The sequence below is a fragment of the Alosa alosa genome, chromosome 1, assembly GCF_017589495.1.
Source record: "Alosa alosa isolate M-15738 ecotype Scorff River chromosome 1, AALO_Geno_1.1, whole genome shotgun sequence".
NCBI classification, from domain to species: Eukaryota; Metazoa; Chordata; class Actinopteri; order Clupeiformes; family Clupeidae; genus Alosa; species Alosa alosa.
This window is the reverse complement of record NC_063189.1, coordinates 43,255,780-43,281,465: the sequence shown is the minus strand read 5'-3', so window position 1 is coordinate 43,281,465 and position 25,686 is coordinate 43,255,780. Positions and strand designations below refer to the sequence as shown.

General features: G+C 42.7%; 2 protein-coding genes across 2 annotated transcripts; both read right to left on the bottom strand.

Moving 5' to 3' along the window:
• Nucleotides 1-52: 52 nt before the first annotated feature.
• On the bottom strand, nucleotides 53-7,895 carry LOC125290660 (Y+L amino acid transporter 2). Its single transcript, XM_048237256.1, has 10 exons — nucleotides 7,625-7,895; nucleotides 6,691-7,222; nucleotides 4,762-4,887; nucleotides 4,185-4,329; nucleotides 3,788-3,911; nucleotides 3,469-3,572; nucleotides 3,204-3,300; nucleotides 2,502-2,651; nucleotides 1,870-2,053; nucleotides 53-1,068 (listed from the first exon to the last, which is right to left on the bottom strand). Exons 2-10 carry the CDS (start codon nucleotides 7,202-7,204, stop codon nucleotides 974-976), a joined length of 1,539 nt encoding a protein of 512 aa, XP_048093213.1. The 5' UTR covers nucleotides 7,205-7,222; nucleotides 7,625-7,895; the 3' UTR covers nucleotides 53-973.
• Nucleotides 7,896-8,471: 576 nt separating this feature from the next.
• On the bottom strand, nucleotides 8,472-20,921 carry ripk2 (receptor-interacting serine-threonine kinase 2). Its single transcript, XM_048237224.1, has 11 exons — nucleotides 20,033-20,921; nucleotides 19,357-19,510; nucleotides 19,086-19,241; nucleotides 18,058-18,215; nucleotides 15,458-15,507; nucleotides 14,998-15,159; nucleotides 14,278-14,363; nucleotides 13,480-13,557; nucleotides 12,852-12,957; nucleotides 12,268-12,465; nucleotides 8,472-11,478 (listed from the first exon to the last, which is right to left on the bottom strand). The coding sequence occupies exons 1-11, from the start codon at nucleotides 20,221-20,223 to the stop codon at nucleotides 11,072-11,074; spliced, it is 1,746 nt and encodes a 581-aa protein (XP_048093181.1). The 5' UTR covers nucleotides 20,224-20,921; the 3' UTR covers nucleotides 8,472-11,071.
• Nucleotides 20,922-25,686: the final 4,765 nt, after the last annotated feature.

The window sequence follows — 25,686 nt, the reverse complement described above, 5'->3', positions numbered from 1 at the left end:
ATATTATTATCAATATTTTCTACATATTTAAAATAAATATTTAACAATAAGATCATGCAAATCCTCATTTGGGGAGAGGACTGCCGTACAATGTGTACATTCTTTATTTATCACATGAATTACCACAAATGATCCATCCATAAAGATAAAAAACATTCATTACCTGATCACTTAATCAAGTGCAACAGTAAAAAAACACCTTGTACAAAAGTAAAACCATTCAAAGGTGCAACTGGCAACATTCCCTGTAAGGTAATGGTGGCGTTGTGAAACTGGGTCTGAATGGGAGACAAGTTCACTCCTTGAAGTTTACTCTGGGACAGTTTTTTCATGTACAGAGGAAGCGTTTGGCATTTGTGCATACTTTTAGATGCTGTCATATACTCTGAAGAGGTGGTATGTATATGCTACTCATTTCTTGTGAGAAACATTCGTTTGGGTATATTGAATTAAGTCTAATCTGAATCATTGACACAGTGACAACAAACCTATCTATTTACACTACAAAACTATCTTCAGCTACTGTTTAAAATAAAATAAAACTGCATACATCGAATTATAACCATTCAGAGACTTTAAATCAGCATGTTCTGCTGAAAAGTTTTGACATATAGTTACTTAAAACAATAACAAATTTAAACTTTGCAGGTGGAGATTTATGTAAATAATTCATTTACATGTTGGTACTAGTTCTTGGTGCATCCATTTTCATCACATCAATGAGGTCAAATGAAGCAACTAGCGATATGATCAACACGTTATAATCCGTGTGTCAGTCACTGCCTGTAACGCTATTATCATCTGTATGTCAGTCACCATCTGTAACACTTCTGTACACATCCACAGCGTTCTCTGGCCTGCCTGACCGGTGCTTTCCATTTGGGGAAGGTCAGGACATGCAGGGCATGCTCCAGGCATGGGCTCTCAGTAGACGGGGGGTGAGGGGGTGGGCGGTGGGGTTCTTCAGTGGGACTCACTGACTCTTCCCACTTGGCTCTCTCTCAGGCTCCATGTCCAACTCCGCAAGACAGCAGTAGCACAGGATCTGAGCGTATTTGGTGACGGCCGCTGGCCGCACGGAAAACCAGAAGAAAAAAGACCACAAGCACCAGAGTGCAAGAGAAAGACAGATGGAGGGAATGAGGGGATGGGTGGAAGAGAGAGGGAGTGAGAAGAAGGACAAGGTTGGGTGGTTAGACCATGGGTCAGAATGAAAGCCAATGTAGTCAGCATGAAAGTAAATAAGCCAGTGGTTAAACGTAATACATCAGAGATCCTACACTCCACGTTCCTGACTAGACGCCCTGGAACAGAGTGTAATAATACTGTGTGATGCAAGGGCCTGCATATGGTCCTATCTATCATGTAGCCCTTTTCTACTAACTTAAATCAACCATTGAAGGCTACCCTGACTTGAGGCTGTCATATATAAGTCAAATTACCGACGTGAGATTCAGAATGAATGGAGTGAGCCTTCTGATGAGACCCTTGCACTATACGTCAGACATGCCCCTACTCTGACTCCAATTATTCAGCTTTTTAGTGCTGGATTCCAACACATCACCATGGTGACTCCGTGTGCATCTCCATGGGAACAATACTAATATTGTGGCCCCAGCCACCAGTCATTCTAACATGACAAACAACATTATCAAAACCCCCACTTTCTTCTTCTTCTGCCTCCATATCTCTCTCTTCCTCCTCCTCTCCTCTCCTCTCCTCTCATATTACATGTTTTTGCTCATGGGTCTGTTTCAGTGCCAGTATACCGTATGTTCATTAAACTAAATGTAACACTACTAGCAACCCTACACTGAGCTACTCCTGCACTGAAATGATCCGATCAGTAGCCTAACATTAGCTCCTTACCATTCAAGCGGCCAAGGAATTTGGGTCGCCTCTCTTCAGGCAGGTAAATGCACAGGTAGTAAACAGGCACGCCAGACAAGGCAATGCCTATGCCTATGAGGGAGTTGATGGTGTCCCCGTAGAGAGGGACGATGACCAGAAAAAGACTGCATACACAGTAGATGTAGGGGAACAGCAGAGTGAGCTGTGAGGGCAGACAGACAGACAGACAGAGCACAGGAGCTGGTAAGGACATAGGACTCATGCCATAGCAGGCAGGCCATCCATCACCTGTCAGCCCTGACCACAGGGGTTAACATTCACAACAGCTTCTGTGTTTGTCACTGACATTGTAAACACTAGGTGGTGTTGTAGCATGAGTCATGCACGTTATTTCAGTGTTGGCTGATGAAACCTGTGTGCTTAAATGTCTTTTCCTCTGTCTGAATCAATAAAGCCTCCAAAACATTTTATTTGGTTAAATCTCAACATGATAAACATAACATACATGAATAACACACATATACAGACACAAACACATGCATCACCAGCGATCTAAATTTCAGAGGAGAAAATCTCTCATAACTGTCACCATCACTGTGGGAGTGAGAATCAACTCCCCATGACACGATCCTCTCTCACATCTCTCTCACCTTCACTGGCCGGTGTCTGTCGGGTTGTGTGATGCGCAGGTATATGAGCCCCACTACAGACAGACCCACAAAGAGCCAGTAGCTGAAGCTGAAGTAGTTGATCAGCTGGAACACGTCCTCCACGCACAGGAAGATCAGTCCCATCACCCCCTGCAACACCATACAACGCACAGATGTTAACGCCACAGAACAAGTGTAGCTGTGGGCCAACAGTGTCCACATCACTGCTTCCCTACACAGGAAGCTAATGGACCCCAGATGGCGTCTTGTTGTTTTTGCCATGATGCAGTAGTTATTATTTACAGTAGAATCGCAATTGTGTCCTGTGTATCAGCTTCAAATGTGTCTAACCAAATGTGATCATGCATTAAATAATCTAGCTCATACAGCATGTTTATTTCTGCCTGTTATATAGATGTTTCTGACTGACTATCCACAAGTAGGCGCAGTCGTGGCCTACTGGCTTGTAACCCCGACCAGTAGGAACGGCTGAAGTGCCCTTGAGCAAGGCACCTAACCCCTCACTGCTCCCCGAGCGCCGCTGTAGTAAGGCAGCTCACTGCTCCGGGTTAGTGTGTGCTTCACCTCACTGTGTGCTCACTAAATGCAGAGACCAAATTCCTTGTGTACGCAAGTATACTTGGCCTAGAAACCTGAAAAAAAAGTAAAAGGCATAGAAAACTGCCAGAATAGCCATCTTACATTGAACAGCAGAGCAGGGACAGGTGTGTAACGGTTTGCATGGATTAGACTCAGACTGTTGGGAAGGTGTCCCTCTCTCGCCCCCACGAAAAACAACCTGCCAGATGGGACATGTGCAGTATGAGGAAACAGTCACCCAGGAAACACGCTCATCAGAATAGGAAGCCTGAATAGTCATGTGGGAAAACCATGTGCCTGGAAATGTGCAGCATCTAATGACTAATGACTGGAACAGAGAGTGAGTCAGTGGTGAGAAGCATGTTACCTGGAGGCCGCTATGATAGAGGCATTGAGGCCGCCGTAGCAGGACATTGCTACAGAGATGGGAATGATCCAGCTGAAAGGGCCCAGGACTTGATTCCCAAAAGTCTGTAAACAGCAACATCCATTTGCATTTAGCTTATATTGATGAAGGGCTTGGTGATCTATTTTCAGCCATTTTGTTAATCACTCCCTGTATGATGATGATACAAGCCAGATATATTGCAAGTCTATGTCATCACTGGTCATTTGCTATGGCATTCAAATCAGAATGTGTTCTTTGTTACTGTGTAAGAGATATACGCGTGTTTCTGGAGACTCACCACAGCAACCGCATCACTGGCCAGCAGAGAGGGGATGTCTAGCACCACATAGTAGGCCACATTGGTCAGCAGGTAGATTATTGTCACAATGGGCATAGAGATGGCTATGGCCAGGGGCAGATTCCTGTGAGCACAACATGTATCAATTGCAGGGGACCAACTCGATGAGCATCTTTGCTACGTCATGCTTTGTGTCATTAAGCAATGTGTTTCTACAGTATTTTGACATTATTCGGATTAACTTTGGCCATAGACCAAGCCAACATAACTTTTCAAATTGTGCTTGACATTAAAAACACCAGTGCTTCTAACCAAGACAACACCTAACCAGGAACACTGTTCCTGATGCATGTGACTCTGCTGTTAGGGTGGGGGATGTATAGTTTGTGTGGACTACCTCTCTGGGTTCTTGATCTCCTCCGTGACAAAATTCAGGGTGTCCCACCCAGAGTAGGAGAACAGCGCAGAATAAAGGGCAAGAGAGATGCTGCCAGGATTCACAGAGGAACCTTCAAATGGATTGTCAAAGTTCCGGGTTTCTCCTGTTAAGAAACCAGTACTCTGTGTTACGTGCAGTATTTCATGGCGAAAGCAAAAAGAGGAAATGAAGAGGAAAGAGGAATCTCTATGTGATTAAATCATTAACAGGGTACAGAAGCTGAGATTCAAATTCAAAGATTCAATTCAAAGATGAACCGAAAGAAGTGACAAAGACCTGTTGCAAGACTGGGGAGGGACACAGAGTGAGGGAAAGCCCCTGTAGTGCTCATCATGAGGGTCACCGAAAACATTACTTAAAAATCCTATATAATAAGCAGAAATAAAAGCTTTTGTCCTAATTTCAGACTTCCTCTGTGAAAGTTACTTCCTGTTCAAATGTCAGAGTCAATGACTGTACTGTAGTCACACGTTTAAACATCACCAAGGACATCTCGGGACACTCCCCACCCACACCCACCCCCGACCTGCCTCACCGGTCACGATCTTAATGATGCCAATAGTGATGATGAGCATTAGCGAGGCTAACTTTGCGTAGGTGAAGAGATCCTGGACCAGCGTTCCCCACTTCACATACGCACAGTTGACGAAGATCAGCATACCTGAGGGAAAGCATGCCGACAAAAGTCATGAAACTTCATAAATCACAAACACTAGGTTGTTAGTGCACATTTTGAAGTTCTAAACGCTAGGACAGGAAATGTAGCATGCTACTGAAAAGAAATCAATGTCAAGTCACCCTAGGAATAGTCTTTTATGTCTCACCTTTTAAATCCATAAGTAATGTGGCCTGACTGTACAGTTAATATCTGACATGCAGGAATGAGGGGGGAGGAACGAAAAATAGACCACTTCTTAGGGACAAATTATGTCAGAAAGCAGCATTAGCAAGTTGCTATGAGTGCTCTGGGTGGAGTATCTGCGCACACTTTACACTTTCACAAGTTGTTCAATTAATCTAAAGAGGTGATGTATGTGGTGATGCAGTCAGTTATGTCACATTAAAAACTTAACTGATCTTTAAATTCGCTCTCTTAAAGCAGCAGCCGTCTACTGTTACTTTAATGTTGAATCACAGCCATGCTTTCATGAGCAAGAATTGGGACTATTATAGACTGGGATTTGGCATCTGCACTGTAGGCCTACCACTGGTACAACAGCTGATTCTGATTGACTGTACAAACTGGCTGGAAAAGGAGGGTTGCCAATGGCAGCTATCTGGATAAACAGCAGAATGTGCCTTCAGGTGTACCCTCTTTATGGAGGGTTAGTAAAGCCCACAGAACGATTGAGGAAGTAGTCATGTTTCTTAGCACTAGCCCTCCCTTCTCACTCTCTGGCTTACTAGCTACGTGCATGTGTACATGCTCAAGAGGGATACAGAGAGGCAGGCAGACAGAGAGAAAGTGGTGGGAGGGAGACAGACAGACCGAGAGACAGAGAGAGAGAGAAAGAGGGGGGTCGAGTGTAGAAGCAAGAGTATCTTTACAATATCATCTCAGCTATCATTTATTCTTATTTCACAAAGTGAACAACTACACAACTAATCAAAACGGGAGTCAAATCCAGATTGGAGAGCAGGAGTGACCTAATATATTCTTACACTTTCACCTAAATACCATTCCAGTGACCAACCAGTGCACTGGCACTAGCACCCCAACCCCTCCACCCCCCGACTATTAAGGCCCACTGTCAGTGTGCTGGGCCCTTAGAATTGCCCTAATTGAATTGAGAGTTGACCTCTCAGCAACTTCACCCACATACTTCCTCTCACAGAAGAAATGCTGAATTATACTGTATCAGTGTAATGCTGAATCAGCAGTAAGGGAATGAGTTTGCAGAAAACATTTCTTAAGCTGCACTACTGACATCCCAGATGAATCACAGCATGTCATGACACTGGTTATGCAAGGGTGGAGGCGGGTCATACACTCTCAGGGGCCCTTAACTTGAATGATGGGCAAAGTGTAGTCTTAAGTTGAAGTAAAGCTAATTAAATAACTAGGCAAAATCAGTTTGCTACTTTAACACCATGGGGACCTTAATCACAAACCTAGACCTTAATCACAAACATTCAATGCTCCTACATGCAACGCAATAGCTATAGATCAAGCATGAGAACTTTACTTGATGATGGACTTTGTACTTGGCCCACAGTGAGATGAAGAGATGAGAGAAGAAGAGAACCGCAGCTTGTCTAATCTTAAAACATTTGCCATTTCCAGTGCAATTGGCAATCCAGTGCACAAAAATTGTTCTCACTTGTTTTTGATGTACATTGTTTCTATCGGTTCTTTAAGAAGTACAACTCAATTCTGAAAGCATTGGTTGCATATGACATATTATTTAAAAAGATAACGAGTGATTTGTATGTAATCAGTCAGCTGGCACTCTGAGGTACTCACACAGACATGCTGCAGCGATGAGCCGGACTGCGTCGTACGGTGGGTGGCAGGTGGGATATAGCGCCTCCACCAGGTAGTTGGCGAACGTCAGTGAGATGATGGCTTGGCTGGCCGGCTCCACCAGCAGGATGGAGGTCCAGAGGCGGATGAAGGCCGGGAAGCCACCAAAGGCCTCCAGAATGTAGGCGTAGCTAGCGCCGGACTTGGTGATGGTGGTACCCAGCTCGGCGTAGCACAGCGCGCCGAACACCGAAAACATGCCGCCCAGTGCCCAGATGACCAGCGACAGCCCATAGGAGCCGCTGTGCATCAGGACGCCCTTTGGTGACACAAAGATCCCGGAGCCAATCATGTTCCCCACAATCAGGCAGATACCGTTACCCAACGAGATCTCACGCCTCATTCGCATCTTCTCATCCTCGCCGGCACCAGCCTGGGCCTTCAGATCCGGTTGGGAGTCGGCCCGAGAGCGTGGGCACAACGTTTCGGTCATAGCCAGCAGCTTCTGCTTCATGTTGGAGGTCTCCTGGATCTGAGAAGTGGTGAGGTGGCTGAGTGCATGCGTGTGACTGCTGGACAAGGCTGCCTTTTCAAAGGGGCTATTTTGGCACCGCATGCCATCCTCTTTGGCATGCACTCTCTGTGGCACACTATTGTTACGGCCACACTGACGTCATTCCAGGGTGACTAGCACAGGCAAAAACTACAGATATGTTTCTGATGAAAAAGACAATTGAATGTCCGGCCAATGTGTTGTTATTTTTTAGAGTGAACACCCTGCTTTGAAATTATCAGTGTATTTAATTACAATTAATTTATACAGTTGTATAACCATTTACAGATTAACACTCTTCAAGTACACTTGAGGCATAAACAGAAGGGCAACAAAGCACAGAAACAGGCCATTGTCCAAATTGATGGCAAAATGACATACCTTTGTGTCACAGAAGAGTTGAGAAAGCGAGTGATGCAATATCCCTGTATGAGAGTAACATCCAAGCAGACCAAACGTGGATGGATTTATCAGCAATATCCGTTCAGACTGTTCCTCTGCTGAGAGAGACAGAGGTTAACCCCAGACTGGCTGGGTTTCGCAATCCTGGCTCCTGCCTCTCTCTGGGATGTTTGTGCTTTGCCGTCGGCCTCTCGTGTTGCCCCCTTGTCTATTTCTAGAGGGTGCCACTCGAGGGTGACTCGCCAAACCTTCCCCCACCCGTTGGTCCTTCATAGTGAAGCCAGGGCAGCACAAAACCAAAACAGCCATGAGGAAGGACTCTGTGTACTCAGTGCCCTGCTTCTAGTAAGTACACAGGCATTTCTCAGGAATATGATGTGTGACATGATCGTTTAACCATCCTGGAGGTCATTTACAAATAACAACATCAATATCAAACAATATATGTCCAAACCCTTCACTTTTGGGAAGAAGTGTGTAAAAGAATGAGGGTAATTTCTACATTGTCATACAACCGCAAGTTTCGGCATGATTACAAACTAAAATGTGGTTGATAAGATGACTTCATACATCTCATGTACAGTGCAACCATAAATCTGTGACTGAACTGTTGTTCTCAGAGGATTAATGCTCAGCTACTCAGCATCCAGTTTCACTTCTATATTGAGCTGTACAAGGAGAAAACCTGTCAACTAAATGAATGAATAACTGTAAAATGTGAGGGAAATCCTGAAATCCTTAGAACTAACTTCTTGAGTGCAAAGCCTGTGACAGAATAGACTTGGCAAGAATAGTGAGCAGAAAAAACCAGATGCACACCACCAGCTGAAACAATACCCATTTTAATGACGTGGCAAAGCTCATCTTGATAGAAAGTATGTCTTCATCACCTGCATGAACAGTACAGACAGCCTCTATTTCTGCTACTGTTGCTACTTAAGCATTATTCTCATGTAGATTGTATAGTCATGTCATGTGCATTTTTTCATCTGTGAAAATACAGAATGTCTCACAAATAAGGCAACAGATTTCAACAGCCGAATAATAATCCATCTTACTGGCTTCAAAAAAAAAGTTGTTTTGAAAGATAAACCTGATGAGAAAAAAAGAAATGCTTCTGCTTAACCTACTGATCTACTTACATGGATGACATTTGTTAAGATTTTTTTTATACCAAAAAAAAAAAAAAAAAAAAGGTCTGTAACCTGACACTGTACTGATCTTCCCCAATGTGCTTTTAATAAGATTATATTCTAGATACAGATGCTGTGAAAATATGGAGTATGTACCTTTTCAGTGCAAATGCTGAACCCATCAGATCATACAAAGGCAGTAAGACAGCAACAGATGTGTGCTCTGGCAACTAAGCTACATGGCATCACATCAGTGGCACATAATATATTGACATTTAAGTGAATAAATAATAACATTAAAAAACATAAAAACTCATCCTCATGGTAAGTTAGAGTAACATTCTGCTCTCAAAAAAGTATTCTGTCCATAAAAACACACACAAGAAAACACGCAGTAGCTAATGCCTGTAGACTACTGGTCCTCAATTCTTCCCTAGGAGGTCCAGAAAGTTTGAGATCATGATCCTCTATTTTGTCTCCACTTGCTTTTCTATGAATTCATCCAGTCATGAATAATCCTAATAATTATTAGCTAGTGGCGAGGAGCAGTTTCAACCATTACAAAAGATGACATCTGTGACATGTTGAAATAGAGTTACTTAGTTGAAATAGAGTTACTTAGAGTTACTACATCTTTACAGTCAAACTGCCCATGACCTCTGCGCTGATAGGAGCTCTGCACCAAATATGAACCTCACTCATGGGTTTTGAGAAACCCTGACCAGCGATTGGACAGATCATGACATTTAAGGCCTTTAAACAACCAGGAGGAGCAAGTTCTACGCCTAGGCATGCAGCACAGTCATTGGCAGAGGAAGTGAAACCAGATCTGGGAAAGGAAGCAAAAACAAGGCAACAGACGAGGAGCCTCCTATGAGGAAACTATAAACAAAGCGCGATTGGCTCATGCACTTGTAGTCTGACTACGTGGGCTGTACACATTCTGCTGTGTTGTTGATTTTCAACTGCTGCGCTGGCCTTTGGGGAAAAGGTCAAGAGAACATAAGCTGATTTAAAAAGCAATGCAATAGCTGGACAACAGAGAATATTATCAGACCAAAAACAGACAGACTACAGGGAAAAGGTGTGAGGGGCTGTCTTAGTGAAGCCACAGAATTGGTTTCCAGTGATGTGCATGTTGACATTGAATATTACTACAGAATGCCTTAGAGCCACAGCCGCCTTCCAGCAGACAGTCTCACATGCGTCACGGGTCCATAGGTTTTGAGGTTTTATTTATTGCCACGGTGCATGTATTGCAAAGCAGCTCAGATGAAGCTTTGCTTTGTGAAAGCAGCTGCAGACAGGACGAGGTTCTTACACCTGGTTGCGCCACGCTCCAATGTAAGACACAATTGTTTGCGTCAAGGGCTAAAGTTATGGCTGTGAGCGGTGTCACCATACCTGCCCAAGTGGCTCCACTGAGACAATCTATTCTGCCCAGAGAGGACTTGTTAAGCCCACACAGAATGTAACTACTATTGGGTTCCAGACACATTTCTAAATAACTAGTCTTTGTTTGACTTGGCATCACACACACTGATGAGTGCTAAAATGTCCCTTATTCACTCAAAGTGAATGGCACAAAGAATGTCCAGAATGCTGTTTGGTCCATTTTTCAGACGTGCAATTTCTCAAATAGTAACACACAAGAGAAAGACTCAAGAAGGGGAGGGGTTTGATGGGAAACAATGAGAGACCAACAATGACAAAGGATGACTTCACCACTGAGGTCTCGCGTCATCAGCAACACTGAACACCAGGAAGAATTGCAGATTTTTTTTTTTGTGCACGTCCAAACACTTCCTGGTCCAGTGGCTACAAAACATCCACAACAATGTTTTTTAGCTGGTTTGCAGGTAAGTGGATGGGTCAATAGAAAGACTTATAATAGAGATTGAACAAGACTCCCTGTGCACAAATACGTTGAGAAATAGGAAGGCAAACAACCCAATAATGAATCTGTGGATTTTGTGTATATATCTATAGAGGGTTGCAGTTGGCACCTCTAGAACTTCAAATTAATCACATAATTCCTCAAACAAATAACATGGCTTTTCCATCAGGTGAAAATAAGCAACTGGAATAACTCTCCATCTTAGAAGCCAGAGAAATGGACACGTAAACCACAGAGAGAGTTCAGTTCAGTCAACAGTGCTGACACATACAACCAGAACAGACACATACCAAAAACAACGGACTCCACACCCATGGCTGGATCATTTATCCAACAGCAGCCCTGTTCACGTTCTCTCTCCCCCTCTTTCTCAGCCTCTTCCACGTTGAATGAAGCTCAGAAGTTGCGGGCGTTGCAGGAGGACGAGGAGGAAGATGAGGAGCTGGAGAGCAGGGGGGCGCTGGGGAGGGGGGGATGGGGGTACGGCAGTGACGATGGAGGGCTGAGCTCGGGGGGGTAGGGCTGCAGGCCCAGCTGCTTGTTGCCCTGGAGCTTTTGTACCACCACACGGCAGAAGTCCTCGCTGTGGCGGTCGCAGGTGTCCAGCAGCTGCCGCACCTTGGCGGTTCGCGTGGGCTTGTTGACCACTAGCTCGTAGTCCTCGCGCATCAGCAGCTCGCGGGCCAGCAACGCGTCCAGGCTCTGGTTCAGGCACGCCTCTGTCATCTGACGCACCACCTCCTCGCGCTTCGCCGCAATCCAGCGCGCCGCTGGGCCCAGTGAGTCCGGTGAGGGGCAGAGTGCTGCAGGGGTCAGGGTGAAAGGTCAGGGCTTAGGGACCAATCTGAAACTGTTTTTTTTACCACACCATATCCTATACCCTGCATGCAGGCATGAACTGGAGTTGTAGAACTGAGGTGTGTTCAAATTCGGCAAACGTTTGTGGTGAACATGTTTTCGCTGAACAGTTGAATTCAAAATGATTTGGTGTAAACATTCCATTGTAATGGCAGCCTTTCATCCAGCTCCACTGTATGTTCTCAGAGAATTACCTCCACTTCTGAAGCTGAGCTGAGCCATCGCACCTGATGTAGTTTTGAATTGAACCTGACATTGGCACCACCATGTAACCTGGCCTGACTGAAAGGAATCAGAACTGGCTCGCCTGAAAGCTTTATTGAATACAAGCCACACTTAGGCCATAAATATCCAAGTGACCATAGATTGTCCTTGATGTAAACACCACCAAAGAGCAAGTTAGCGATCTAGCTGAAGTGAATTTAATGAGTCACACAGCCCCCATTTGTACACTGACTCAGAGACGGCTACCTTTGACCTCCCAATTGGTTTCTCCCAAATGACAACAAATGTCCTCAGGATCCACAGAAGGGTCGTAAAGACGACACTCTTCCTACTAAAGGCAACTCTGGGTAAGAAAGCCTGTACTAAAATTTAAACATACAAAAAACATTACTAACTACACTATACTAACTATGTATAAGATAAGCAACACTATGACCTTCCCAAGCACGTGGTCCCTGATGCCCTGCAGGTTCTTGCCGGCCATGTCTCCGAGGAGTCATGTGACCTACCTTGCGGGTATGGCTGGAGGGTGAGTCCGCTGATGGTGATGTCGCAGTCGCTCCCTGCCTGTCCAGGCTTCAGGGGGATGTTATTGTAGTTGACCGTCTGCAGCTGGGGAATCGTGGGAGCTTCATTCAGGTCGTTCTGGTCTTTGAGGGGCTTGGGAGGGTCTAGGGTGGGAGGAATGAATGCAGAGGAACCAGGACCTGGAAGATTTCAGAACAGTCATTTGGTGGATTAAACACTTCAATCAAATATACTACATGTCTGAATAAAGACAATGGCCAAGAGAGACACATGATGGAGAAATAAATTAAATAGAAAAACCATGCAGCTTCACACAACTAGACCCTTAATGTAGGGATACCATGGGAAATGGCAGGAGACAGGCCTTGTTGAAACACATCTCCAGATTTCGATATTTTCAACTTCTTCTTACAGCCACACACATGCAGGCTAAGCATGGAAGCCCAGCATCTGTCCACACTAAGCTCTGCTGGCTCCCATTCAACTAGCACGATGACTCAGAGCCACGAGAGTGAGCCACTGTGGCCCCAGGGCCAGTGCTGCCAGGGTAGGGCTGGGGACTTGCCTTTGGGGCCGCCGGAGGGGGGCCTACTGCTGATGGTGAGGAAGTTTGGCTGGGAGATGTCCGCCTCCTGGGAGGAGTAGGAGCCAGATCCTGATGTGGAGCTGTCCTGCTCACACATGCACACACACACGCACGCATGCAGGCACACACGCACACACACACACACACAAATCAGACACAGTTTAGGGAGGGAAATTAAAATTTATCAGATATAATTATGGACTGAGGCTCTATGTCTGTCTGTTTGTTTGGTTATATATCTATCTGTCTGTTTGTTTGGTAATATGTCTGTGTGGTGTGTGTGTGTGTGTGTGTGTGTGTGTATTTGTATGTATGTATGTATGTATGTATGTTAATTTGATTATATGTTTGCATGTTTGTGCTCTCAGTTCAATGGTTGAAATTTAGGATTTCAGAAGTAATGGCAGTGTTCCTTTGATGTTTTGTTTTGTGTGGTTTAGACCAGTCTTGTTATTACATTATCTGACATTACAAAAGGGCAGAATTCCAGGAAGGACGCCAAGCAGCCAATGTTTAGTCTACTGAAAATGACCACTACACTTCAGTGACTGGACCAGCATCAATGCCAAGTCATTATGAGATGTGCACAAGGAGGTTGTAAGCTTACGGGCCAGGCAATGTTCATCTCCGTCCTCTTCTCACATGCTGCCACAGATGGGGGGCAGCACCCTGTTCTCCTCATGAGCTACAGCATGTCAGTGTGTGTGTGTGTGTGTGTGTGTGTGTGTGTGTGTGTGTGTGTGTAGACGACAAGGAGTGGGAGAAGGAAGCAGAAATATTTCCACTGGGTGAGTTGGGCAAAAGGTATTACACTTTTTAGTAACTAATAGACTTTCAGTATGAGTAATGAAAGATGAAAAAGAACACATTTTCAGTTCTTCCTCATACCATGGTTGCTTTTCTAAAAGCTGAAATGTTGCGGTTGACACATTCTTGCCATCAGTCTGCATGTGGTTGAGACTAAAAGTGCCCAGTTTCACAATGGCTTCAGAAGCCCCTGATAACATTTGTCAAATGTGCTACATTTCAATGGCATGTCTCCTAAGCAGCCTTTTGACCAATCAGTAATGACAGCCGGTTGTCTGATTATTAACTAAAAAGACACAGGAGGAAAGGACAGGGAGTACTGATACAATACATAAGAATGAAGGAAAGGTTCAGATCAGAGGAAAACAACCAACTACTGTGCAGTATGCTTTATGCTTACATGTGTACTAGCTGTCTTTTCTCTCCTGTGCTCTTGGGAAAAGTCTGCCTATCTTTTTTCAGTTTTGTCAATAAGGTCTTCCATTTTGTAGCTTTCATTTAAGCAGACACAAAACCACAATTGGAATGCAATCAAAGCCTTTCAGTAGAGTGGCTATGTTCTCATGTTCAGAACAGCCAAACTCTGACCCAAACTCACCTTTGACCTTTTCACCTCTAGAACCGCTTCCAGAACATCAATCTCGTCAAACACTCTGAGCATTGGCTCCAGCTCAATTAGACAGCCTGCAGAAACACACACACACTTTATCATTACACAGGGAAATATCAGAGTCAAACATTAGCGGGAACATGTTGAGGGTTTTGGATAGATATGATCCAACATAGAATGGAACTCTTTTTGGAACACACACACACACTTTCTTCATGCAGAAGACTACTTTTGGGTCAAATCTCCCATGGGATTATTCCTTTGTGCAATTCAAAAATCTTTTTCTCAAGTCAAATACTACTGTAAGTATCTCAGAATAGACACATTTAAAATGACAACAAAGACTTAAAAGGTACCGTCTGCGATGCTTGATGATGTCAAGTCTGTTATTATGACATTTACTAAAAATTGTATTGTGAAAACTGTACTGTAAAAGTATTAAATCCAAAAACAAGGTCTTTGAAAAGAGAAAGATTTGTGTCATTAGAGTACCATATGAGAACAACAAACCAGCAGAAATCACTACAGCACACTCATTCAGTACATTAACCCTAAATTCATGTGTGAGGAAGTCATTCCACCGTAGGCCAGTGACAGTCAACTAAACAAGTGTGTCTGTGTGTGTGTGTGTGTGTGTGTGTGTGTTTGTTTGTTTGTGTGTGTGTCTGTGTGAGTGTGTGTCTGTGCGTGTGTGTGTCGTGCACTCACTTATGAAGGAGGGCCGCTCGTCTGGGTTTGCGGTCCAGCCGCTGGTCATGAGGTGGAGCAGGGTCTCTCTGCTGGGGATGTCCACTGGAAGGATGTCCAGGCTGGTGTCCGGTCGAGTGCCCCTCAGCACGCTGAACATAATCTGCATGGGGTTGGTCGCCTCTAACCCAAACGCCACAGAGCACGAAAACAAGTCAGAAAGTGGCCACACTGCCAGGACATCATTACGAACACCCCAATGAAAAATGTTAAAGAAGTGTTCTAACTAGACTAAGAATCAAACACAACTCATGATTTACTGATGCGAGCAAAACTGCAATGGTGCTCACATCAATAAAGAGTGTAACAGGCCCTTGTTATAATAGCACAATATGCATAATATGACTTTATTTACAGTAAGGAACACAATTTGTAGAACTGTTTGAAAAAGTCCACACAAAAGCCCAAAGCACTGAATTACCTTCATAAGGTATCCTTCGAGCCAGCACTTCCCACATGATGATGGCATAACTGAAAGAGGAAGAGAGAATGGTGGAGACGTGAATGGTTACACTGTTACATCAGACACCGGAAATCCCCCTGGCAACCCCCCCAGCAGGAGTCAGAGCTCTGACCGATGTCTGTTAGAAGGTGATTCTGCCACAAGTCCAGCTCACAAAGTGCTGATTGAAGCAACCATCAAGGTATGGTCATGCATGTGCTTAAAAATAAGTGTTGTGCTTAAATGTACTGAAACCAATGTGTTTATGCACATTCCTCTATTTCAGGGTTAGACTTTCAATAAAAACTTGCTTTTGGACAGACACCAGTTATACATAGATGTGACTCATTTTCGACTAGCCAATCAGGTTCTGACACAATGAGCACGGTCAAGGAAGACCACAATCTCTTGGCTGGGCCGGGAAAGAGTCTGTCCAGATGACATCATCATATGAACACCACACCAGACACACACAGGGAGAAGCACCACACTCTGAATGGCCATGCCAACCCAACCCCCATCTCAGGACTGATTTTGGGAAAGACACTGGGCCTGTGGAATGTTTTCAGTATGATTTCCAAAGCTTTTCATAAAGAGATTCCAGGTTTTGCGTGATCAAGCTAGTGTAATCCCAAGAAGCAAGTGTAAATCTCAGAGGTCAGGGGGAGATTTGAATTTGCGGGCATCACACTGGCCTGGAGGATTTCATCCATTTGTGCTCAAGCCCAGGTAATCCTACTGGCCCCAATGACCAGAGAACGTCATCTCTACCCAAACATAACTCCCGATCTACTGGGTGTTGTTCCATTTTGTTCAGCAACACAGTAATATCTAAAATGACTGTCTTTCCATTTCATGTATTCAGGAGACTTAATCAAAGATGACTGACAAAAAAATTAAAAAGATGCTGTCTCATTTATCCACATTGTGATGTCTGTTTTCTAAAGTACTTGAGCCTCTGTCTAACAAGAAACCAAAATCAGTCACTGGCAGATATTTATTACTTTTAGCACCAGCAATAGATGTTGGGCAAAAACTGTTGCTGTGTCTGAACCAAATTTGGGGTTGTCATCAGAATGATTTATATAACTGCACTTTATGTCTAGCCTGACGAGCCAGACCCACATTAAAATGTAGGGTCTGGGCACTCACCGTTGGCAGTGCTCAGTCCGAGGGGCGGGATAATCGGTTGTCTTTCAAATTCCCTCTGCAAGCAATAGGACAGTGCTAGGAGTCCCATGCGTTTTCCCACCAGCGGAGCTAGTTGGCTAGTTCAAACTTTTGCCAACTTAAAAAAAGCTTAACTCGTGTCACGCTGTTCGCCAACCGCAACATCCATCTTCTTTATTTTCAAGTAGCAGGGAATTGAAGCCAAACCGTTACAACTCTGCCATCAATCATTATGTACTGTAAAGCCCGCCTAACGTCTCTATACACGATGTGATTGGTTCTATCGAAGTTTAATTTTTCCAGCTCGTAAGCCAACGGAGAGTTGCTAGACTAGCCCGGGCAGCAAATGTAGGGTCTAGATTTCTAGGTTACTTTACGTCATATCTGAATATACATTCCAAACATTTTGGCAATAAACTGATTACAGTGCCTTGACACCTACAGTACTGTACATGCCACTTGGAGTGCCACATTGGCCAATCCATTACCAACACTGCAATAAAAGGTGTATGTTTGCAGTATGCACTGTCAGACTCAGCAAGTGAAAATAGCACCAAGTTTTAATAGAGATGAAAATGTCAGAGCAATCTCTGTGGAGTCTCACGTTTATGGAATATGCCGTCTTAGCAGTATCCGAACAAAGCAACCGATAGAAAATCAACAAAAAATTGTTCTGATGTTTTCATTTTCAACAAAAAGGAGCAATGTTCTAGTCATTTTCTGTGCATTTCTAATTGGGCTGATAACTTTTCTGTTTTGAGATAAGACAAATGGTTAGTTTTTACAAAGAGTGAATTTAAGGGGCCTTTAAATTAGATAAACGTTCACTACCCTCAAAAGGGACAACTCTGTGTTCTTGTGTCGGCGTTGTGCTGTGTGGCACTATTAAATTAAAACTAAACATTTAACCTTTGTCTAAGGCTACGGAAACTACATTAAATCGCTTAAATGAATCAAGTTTAAACTAATTCCATTTCAGCAAACAACCACACAAGCAAAACGATAAAAGTAGAGCATTGCCACCTATTTTTTGGGATGACCCAAGAATCAACCTATCGTAAAAGGCTAAGTCTGTGATTCTATTGTGATATACTTCTTGTCAAATTGAGTAAATTGCTCCTCATCGTCCACTGGCTGGTTTGTCCATTAAAAAAACTCTGGAGCTTGTACACAGTTTTGGCGCTATAAATAGGAAACACAGTGGCTTAGACCGAGTAATAAAGAATTCCAGCCAATCAACATGTTGCTTTAGTACCCAATGTGATTGGCAACTGAATTCGAACATCAACAACAGACTGCCTCTTTAAGGACTATTTCTTTCTTGTTTACATTTTGAATAGAACTCTTGTACACTGCACTTGGTAAAGCCCTGCTATGACCACCGCATGGTCACGGCCTGCATATCTCACCTGTACATGTCGTGCTTGACGTCTGCACGGCGTGTCTTTGAGGGCTCATACTCCTCAGGGGGCATGTAGATGACCGTGCCCCCCATCTCTGTAGGCTTAGAGCTGGAGCCTTTACTAATGGATAACTGGCGCCATTTTGACAGGCCAAAGTCAGCAATCTATGAATGTACAGGGGGGGAAAAGTACCTACATGAACTATGCATAAACATTTGATTAAAGAGTACCCAAATGAATGTATGATATGACTGTAGCTCACATTATTAAAATACAAACAGTATAATGACTCATGACTTGGCCAGATAAATGCATATTGCTGTTGACAGTACTCTTTGCATAGCCGTATCCTGAATGGAGTTGTGACGAGCAGTTTACACCAAACTGACCTGTTATGTTAAGCAGCTATATATACACATCCCATGCTGTTTCTCATGGATAAAGGACTGAAGAGTGGTATGGGAACACAAAAACAGCTTTGTGTCCTTTTGTGACTTTCATTCAACTTTATTGTGGGATTAATAATTAAAGTCCCCACAATAGATGTGTGTAAAGTAAACATCTACAAATAGATATGTTTGTAATATAAAGTCAGGAGATAAAACCTTAGTGGGTCAGTTATTTTTTATCTTTAAAACCTATTTATAGTATTACTCAGCCATGGATAAACTGTATGATTTTATTTACCTTTTAAAATAAAATCATGATTCTGAATACAGTGAAGGTTCCTGTCCACTGTTAAGTGCCCACACGAGGGTTCATAATTTGAGATCCGAAAGGCTACGATAATCAAACAACTCAAGGTAAGTGTCTCTGCTGCTATCAATATAACACTAGTCCATCTACTCCTGGTTTAAGAGAGGCTAGTCCACTAAGAGGTTCTAAACTCCATTCCCAAAGGGTTGATCAACAGTTTTAGACAACATCTTAAGCCCATACACACAAACAAACAATTAAATCCTAAATTGAAACCATTTGACAACATGCAACAGCATGCCTGAAAAGAATTATAACCCAGACATAGTAGTGTATACCTTGACATGAAATTCTCCATCCAGAAGGATATTCTGAGTTTTCAGGTCATGATGCAGTAATGGTGGGGTCATGTTATGGAGGAAATTCACACCAAGAGCTATCTCATACAGAACACGCAGTCTCAGTGACCACGCCAACACTGGGTACATGTCTTTCTGTTATGGGTGAGACAGAGTGGCATAATCAAAATGTAAGATGGACCATGGCTTTTCACATAAGATACACATTTAAAGCCTCATTACAGAAATGCAGAACTTGTTTCTCACGTACCTCGTGAAGCAGTTCATCAAGGGAGCCGTTGCTCATGTACTCTGTGACTATGCAGAAGAACTCTGGCTCATTGCATACACCAAAAATCTGGATTATGTAGTTAAACCTGGCCTTGTGAAGAACCTCAGCTTCTTTTAACAGACAGTTTCTCTCCCTGTAAGAAATGCAAATCTTTACAAACAGGCAATATGTATAACAGGCAAGCTACATCATTGCTGCTAATAGAAAACTGTGAACAGAAAAACAAGTCAGTCAGTGTTTTCATCTCTCAATTCCCAAAGACCAATATCTAGACTGTGAATCCATCTTAATGGAAATGTAGGCTAGGTGAAGCTTCCTAAAAAGTAGAAAACTCAACAACTCACATCTGTCAAGAAGGTTTTACAGGGGGTGTTACAACAATCTAAGTTAGCCTGTTGTTAAGCGATTAAGCCAGTAGGCTTACTGACAAAACACGTGGGAATAGGTTGGATGTAAATCTGTGATATCGGTTTAACTCAAGCCACACACGACATAAACGATGCCAAGGGATACCTAGACTAGCCAAGCTGCACTGTGAGTCGATAAGAAACCATAAAATGCCAGTTAGATCTTGACATCACTATAATTGAGATATTTTACTTTGGTAACAGTTTTATACATTTGTTTGAGTTCACACCGTCATACTTGAACATACCTTTCGCCAACAGGAGAATCCAATTTCAGACACTTTATAGCAACGGTGGTGCGCCAATCACAGTGTTGAGCCCTAAATACGGTCCCAAAACCACCTTTACTGAGGTAGTGCAAGTCCGTCAATTTCTGATAAGGTATCACGGGTAGTGTACTGGTCAGACTACAAATGTTAACACAGCCTGCATGCTCCATAGCCACGAATACAAGGATAGAAAGGGCCCAACTGGTGTAGCTAACGAGCTAGCTAGGTAGCTCCGGAACGCACGTTTACTGTCAATTACTAAAAACAGGAATCGAAACTAGATTCTAACGTTGCCAGCTTTGCCAGCAAAGATCGAGAAATCCCCCGTCCCAGACGTAGACGTTCTCCTCAGGTCGAGTTAGCTGAACAGCTAACCTTACATTTCCCTTTTCTCGTGTGTACGGTCCTCAACATTTCACATGTGAGTCCTGCTGCCCATCAATAAATATAAAGCGCACCGCTTGCAGGTAGGCTATGCTAACGTTAGCTGTATCACCACAGAGAGTTAAGTGCGTCAGAAATAAATGCAAGTTACCAGCTACCTAGCCAAAGGTCTGTAGGTAGCCAACACATGTGTGAAATGTCAACAAAGTGGGGCCTGAATGATTTAAGCAAAGACTAGTTCGGCTCGGCTCTGCCCAACGGACGTCACTAACAACAAAATTCCCGTGACCCACGCGGTAACAACCACGTTAATCTTACCCTACGAATATCGATTTGTGAATGGTAGTCTCGCCCCGAGCTCACTGTCACCCCCTTGAAAACCCACATGACCCTGACCCTGGAAACAGAGACAATGTTGTAATTCCACAGAACGAAAAGAATACCAAATAATTTCACGAGTGAAAATCATAATATTTGTAGCTGTCATTTCCGGGGTTGTTGTTCATGGCACGTTCAAGAGCAGCAGGAACCATGACGTGTAATTATTTATTCTTGGAAACACAAGATAGGAGGTTACATTGTTATTATTGATATGTTTGAGCCACTAGAGAAAACTGAATGCGATGTTATTTAGGCTAGTGACAAATGGTCAGAAAGGGCTTTAGTTTTTGAGATACCACTACCGGAGGTAGAACTAAACCCAACAATGTTTTTCCTCATCTCTAAGGTCTCCCATATATGAAATGGATTCTTGGCTAAAAATATTTTACTGCTAAGATTGATAAATTAACAGATATTGTTATACACCCCAAAACCAAAAAAGGACTAAAATATAGCCTGTCCGTATTGGAGTTAAGGCATATAAATTAGTGCAGATCAATCACACAAGCTCTGAGAGCTTTGAAACTTGGCATGTTTATAGTGAGGAAGTTGCTTTACCTACTAGAAAAGACTGGATGTGAATATATTGATGTATGGAATGAATAGAGACATGTAAATAGAGACATGTAAATACACATAAAATAGGCAGACATGCAAAAAATGAATATCTATGCAGAATGTTTTTATTTACTTTGTAGCTGCTTTACCAGGGATTAGAAACACATATGCTTGTTGGAAAGGTTGGGTTGTTCTGAATCCAACAATACCAAATATGTAAATATAGTATGACGAATCAGGGTGTTCTGTCACTCAATGCATGAGGTGTCCAAAATGAAAGAAAACGGAACACTGGCAAAATACAGTCTCAAGTCCAAATCACATTATCAGTGGTGAGAAGAATTCACTCATTGTTACTGCAAGGTAAGTGCTGCTCTATATTGCCATTTAATAATGATACATTTCATATGTCCCAGTATTAAACAATTCATATGAAACACAGACCCAATTGAATCAGGTTAACATTGGAATGGAACACCTTTATTAAAATATTTATATTCACTTGAATTTTGTTTTGGTCAAGTCATTACTGAATAATGGAAAATAATATTGTTAGCTTTTGTCTGTCCAGACCAGCAGTGGACAGTACAGCCTACACTGCTTACTTTACCCCTAAGTAGCTAAACAGTTAGTTGTAGAAACTACTTTCCCTAGCTAAGAAAGTACTTAGCCCACTGACCAATGTTGCACGTGTAATTCAACTTGATTTGCATTTCAATGAAAATTCTGAAATGTATATCATTTTTCCTTTTCACTAGTCTTTTGAATTATGGAGAATGTCTTACAGGCATTGGATCCAAAGCTTTGTATCATTTGTGGGAAACATTTTGAAAAGGGCAAAAAAAAAGATCCCTATGTCCAGTAGAAGGCCTCCAACGGATACTTACCCTTGCTTAGCAGAGAGAGAGATGGTGATGTCCATAAAACTCTGGCTCCATATACAGATGATATTTCCTCCAAAATCAAAGTTTCATATCATGTATAGTGAACTACTGCAGTAAGACAAAAATCAGTGAGCAGCAGCAAGTTGCAAATGTTGAGAGTGAGAGCACATCTGCACCAAGAAGGCTGAGTAGGGTTGTGTTTCATTTGTGGGAAGGCCAGCTCTAGATCAGAACCTCTGACAGCCAATTCGACTGGTACAGGGGCAATGTAAGTTATAGGCCAAGTATACTTGCGTATACAAGGAATTTGGTCTCTGCATTTATCCCATCCGTGAATTAGTGAACACACAGAGCACACAGTGAACACAATGAGGTAAAGCACACACTAACCTGGAGCAGTGAGCTGCCTTATTACAGCGGCGTTCGGGGAGCAGTGAGGGGTTAGGTGCCTTGCTCAAGGGCACCGTGGATGTGGGCATTGAAGAGCAGTGCTCAACCACTTCCCCCGACTTTTTTCCTTTCTGGGTCGGGATCGAACCGGTAACTCTTTGGTTAGTCCGAACCCCTAACCAGTAGGCCACGGCTGTCCCCAGTACCAGAGACGAGGTCCTTCGGGCAGCTTCTGAATGTACATTCAAATTCTTTCATGCCCAGATCTCTTTGCTTTGCAAATACCATAAAATGTGCCTTGCACACTAAATCTCTAAACAAAATATAACAGCAGCCATAGAAAAGAATAAAAAAAAGCAGACCAATGTCTATAACAAAGCCTTTATTAAGCTCACTGAAGACATTGATAAAACAGTATTGTCCAAAGATATAACAGTGAGGACTCAATTCTTTGACTGATAGCTATGACAACATACTAAAGACCATTGCTGAGCAAGAAGGTGTGTCTATAGTTCAACACAAGAAATATAGATCCTGGAAACTAAAGGAAAAGCTGATACAACATTACAAAGACAGGCTTGCATTTGTTCCACGTCCAAGACAGTCAGATCTGATCTGCTCAGATAGTATAACCATATTGTGCACTGAGGGAAGCTGCTAAACTCACAGAAATAACAGTAGACTGAGACTACACTTCCACAGACAAGTCAGAGTCTTTCTGAAATCCAAATATTACACAGGGCTGCAGACATATTGAGGAAAAGCATGGATCAGGTAGAGCATGACAGTGAGTAATATGTCAGCAGTGACTGTCTATTTTGTTTCCAATGCAGCAAGTATGTACCCAACATCCTGTATGACTTTTGTGAACTGTTGTGTTGATTAACATGCCCACAGAAATTACCAAACATGTGATGATGAAGGAGAATCTGTGTGTTATCGCAATTTGTCATGATCTCATTGAACAGAGCTGTCACATCCATACGCCAATCACACTGGGGCTTCCCATTTTGATACATCATAAGTTTGGTAGTAAGACAGTCATCAATGAGCTCAGTGCAATGGGACACTGTGTTTCCTATACAGATGTTAGGCACTTCTCACATCTTTTGCAGCAGACCAGATATCAAGGACAGAGAGTGGTGTCTACATACCGAATTGCCCCACTGTAGTTGCTGAACATGGAATTTGTGATGCCAGCCATTCATATCAATCATGTTTAAGGTGGTGAGGGACCTCTGAACCTGAGGGAACCTGTGCTAGGCATTTATCTGCTGTGGAGACTTGGCCTCTTCGGAACACAACAGACATTATAGCATGAATTGTACACTTCCCATCCAGGGTGTCTTCATTTTGGTAAAAGTTGTCGATGGCTGCATCAACAATTCCATGTTCAGCAACTCAAGTGAGAACAGTTGGGATGTAGACACCACTGTCCTTGATCTATATTTTTTGTGTTGACACACCTTCATGCTCAGCAATGGTCTTTAGTATGTTCTCATAGCTATCAGTCAAAGAATTGAGAGTTGAGAGTCCTCACTTTCCTACCTTTGGACAATACTGTTTTATCAATGTCTTCAGTGAGCTTAATAAAGGCTTTGTCATAGACATTGGTCTGCTTTTTTATTCTTTTCTATGGCTTCTGCTATATTTCATTTAGAGATGTAGTGTGCAAAGCATTTTATGGTATTTGGTATCATGCAAAGAGATCTGGGCATGAAAGAATTTGAAGATGTACATCTTCATCAAGCCTTTCAGAAGCTGCCCAAAGGACCTAGTCTCTGGTACTTGCAACTGTTCCAGTTGAAATTGCTGTCAGAGGTTCTGGTTTACAACTTGCTGCTGCTCACTGATTTTTGTCTTACTGCAGTAGTTCACTATACATGATACATGATATGAAACTTTGATTTTGGAGGAAATATCATCTGTATATAGAGCCAGAGTTTTATGGACATCACCATCTCTCTCTCTGCTGAGCAAGGGTAAGTATGCGTTGGAGGCCTTCTACTGTGGGGTTTTGGACATACATAGGGATCTTTTTTCTTGCCCTTTTCAAAAAGTTTCCCACAAGCTTTGGATCCAATGTCTGTAAGACATTCTCTACAATTAAAGAGACTAGTGAAAAGGAAAAATTTCTGAATTTTCATTGAAATGCAAATCAAGTTGAATTATACATGCAACATTAGTCAGAGGGCTAAGTACTTTCTTAGCTAGAGAAAGTAGTTTCTACAACTAACTGTTTAGCTACTTAGGGGTGAAGTAAGCAGTGTACGCTCTAATGTCCACTGCTGGTCTGGATAGACAAAAGCTAACAATATTATTTTCCATTATTCAGTAATGACTTGACCAAAACAAAATTCAAGTGAATGTAAATATTTTCCATTCCAATTTTAACCTGATTCAATTGGATCTGTGTTTCATATGAAATGTATCATTATTAAATGTAAATATAGAGCAGCACTTACCTTGCAGTAACAATGAATTTGTCAACATTCTTCTCACCACTGATAATGTGATTTGGACTTGAGACTGTATTTTGCCAGTGTTTCATTTTGGACACCTCATACATTAAGTGACAGAACACCCTTGTCATACTATATGTACATATTTGGTATTGTTGGATTCTGTGCAACCACACCTTTACAACAAGCCATCATATGTGTTTCTGATAATCCCTGGTAAAGCTATAAAGTAAATGAAAACATTCTGCATAGATATTCATTTTTTGCATGTCCGCTTATTTTAGGTGTATGTTTACATGTCTCTATTCATTCCATACATCAAGATATTCACATCCAGTCTTTTCTAGTATATGCCTTTTCTAGTATATGCCTTAACTCCCATACGGACATGCTATATTTTAGTCCTTTTTTGGTTTTGGGGTGTATAACAACATCTGTTAATTTAACAATCTTAGCAGTAAAATATTTTTAGCCAAGAATCCATTTCACATATGGGAGACCTTAGAGATGAGGAAAAACATTGTTGGGTTTAGTTCTACCTCCGGTAGGGGTATCTCAAAAATGTGGGGCCTTG

Bases quoted from the DNA above. Each gene is read 5' to 3' on its own strand.
- LOC125290660 (XM_048237256.1), bottom strand. From the start codon at position 7,204: ATGAAGCAGAAGCTGCTGGCTATGACCGAAACGTTGTGCCCACGCTCT. The intron at 3,912-4,184 runs GTAGTCCACACA...TTGTGCTCACAG, and splicing joins GAGATCAAGAACCCAGAGAG to GAATCTGCCCCTGGCCATAG. The intron at 3,573-3,787 runs GTGAGTCTCCAG...TGCTGTTTACAG, and splicing joins CCAGTGATGCGGTTGCTGTG to ACTTTTGGGAATCAAGTCCT.
- ripk2 (XM_048237224.1), bottom strand. From the start codon at position 20,223: ATGGAGCATGCAGGCTGTGTTAACATTTGTAGTCTGACCAGTACACTA. The intron at 18,216-19,085 runs GTATACACTACT...GTACATTCATAG, and splicing joins ATGGAGAATTTCATGTCAAG to ATTGCTGACTTTGGCCTGTC. The intron at 13,558-14,277 runs GTGAGTTTGGGT...GACATGCTGTAG, and splicing joins TAGAGGTGAAAAGGTCAAAG to CTCATGAGGAGAACAGGGTG.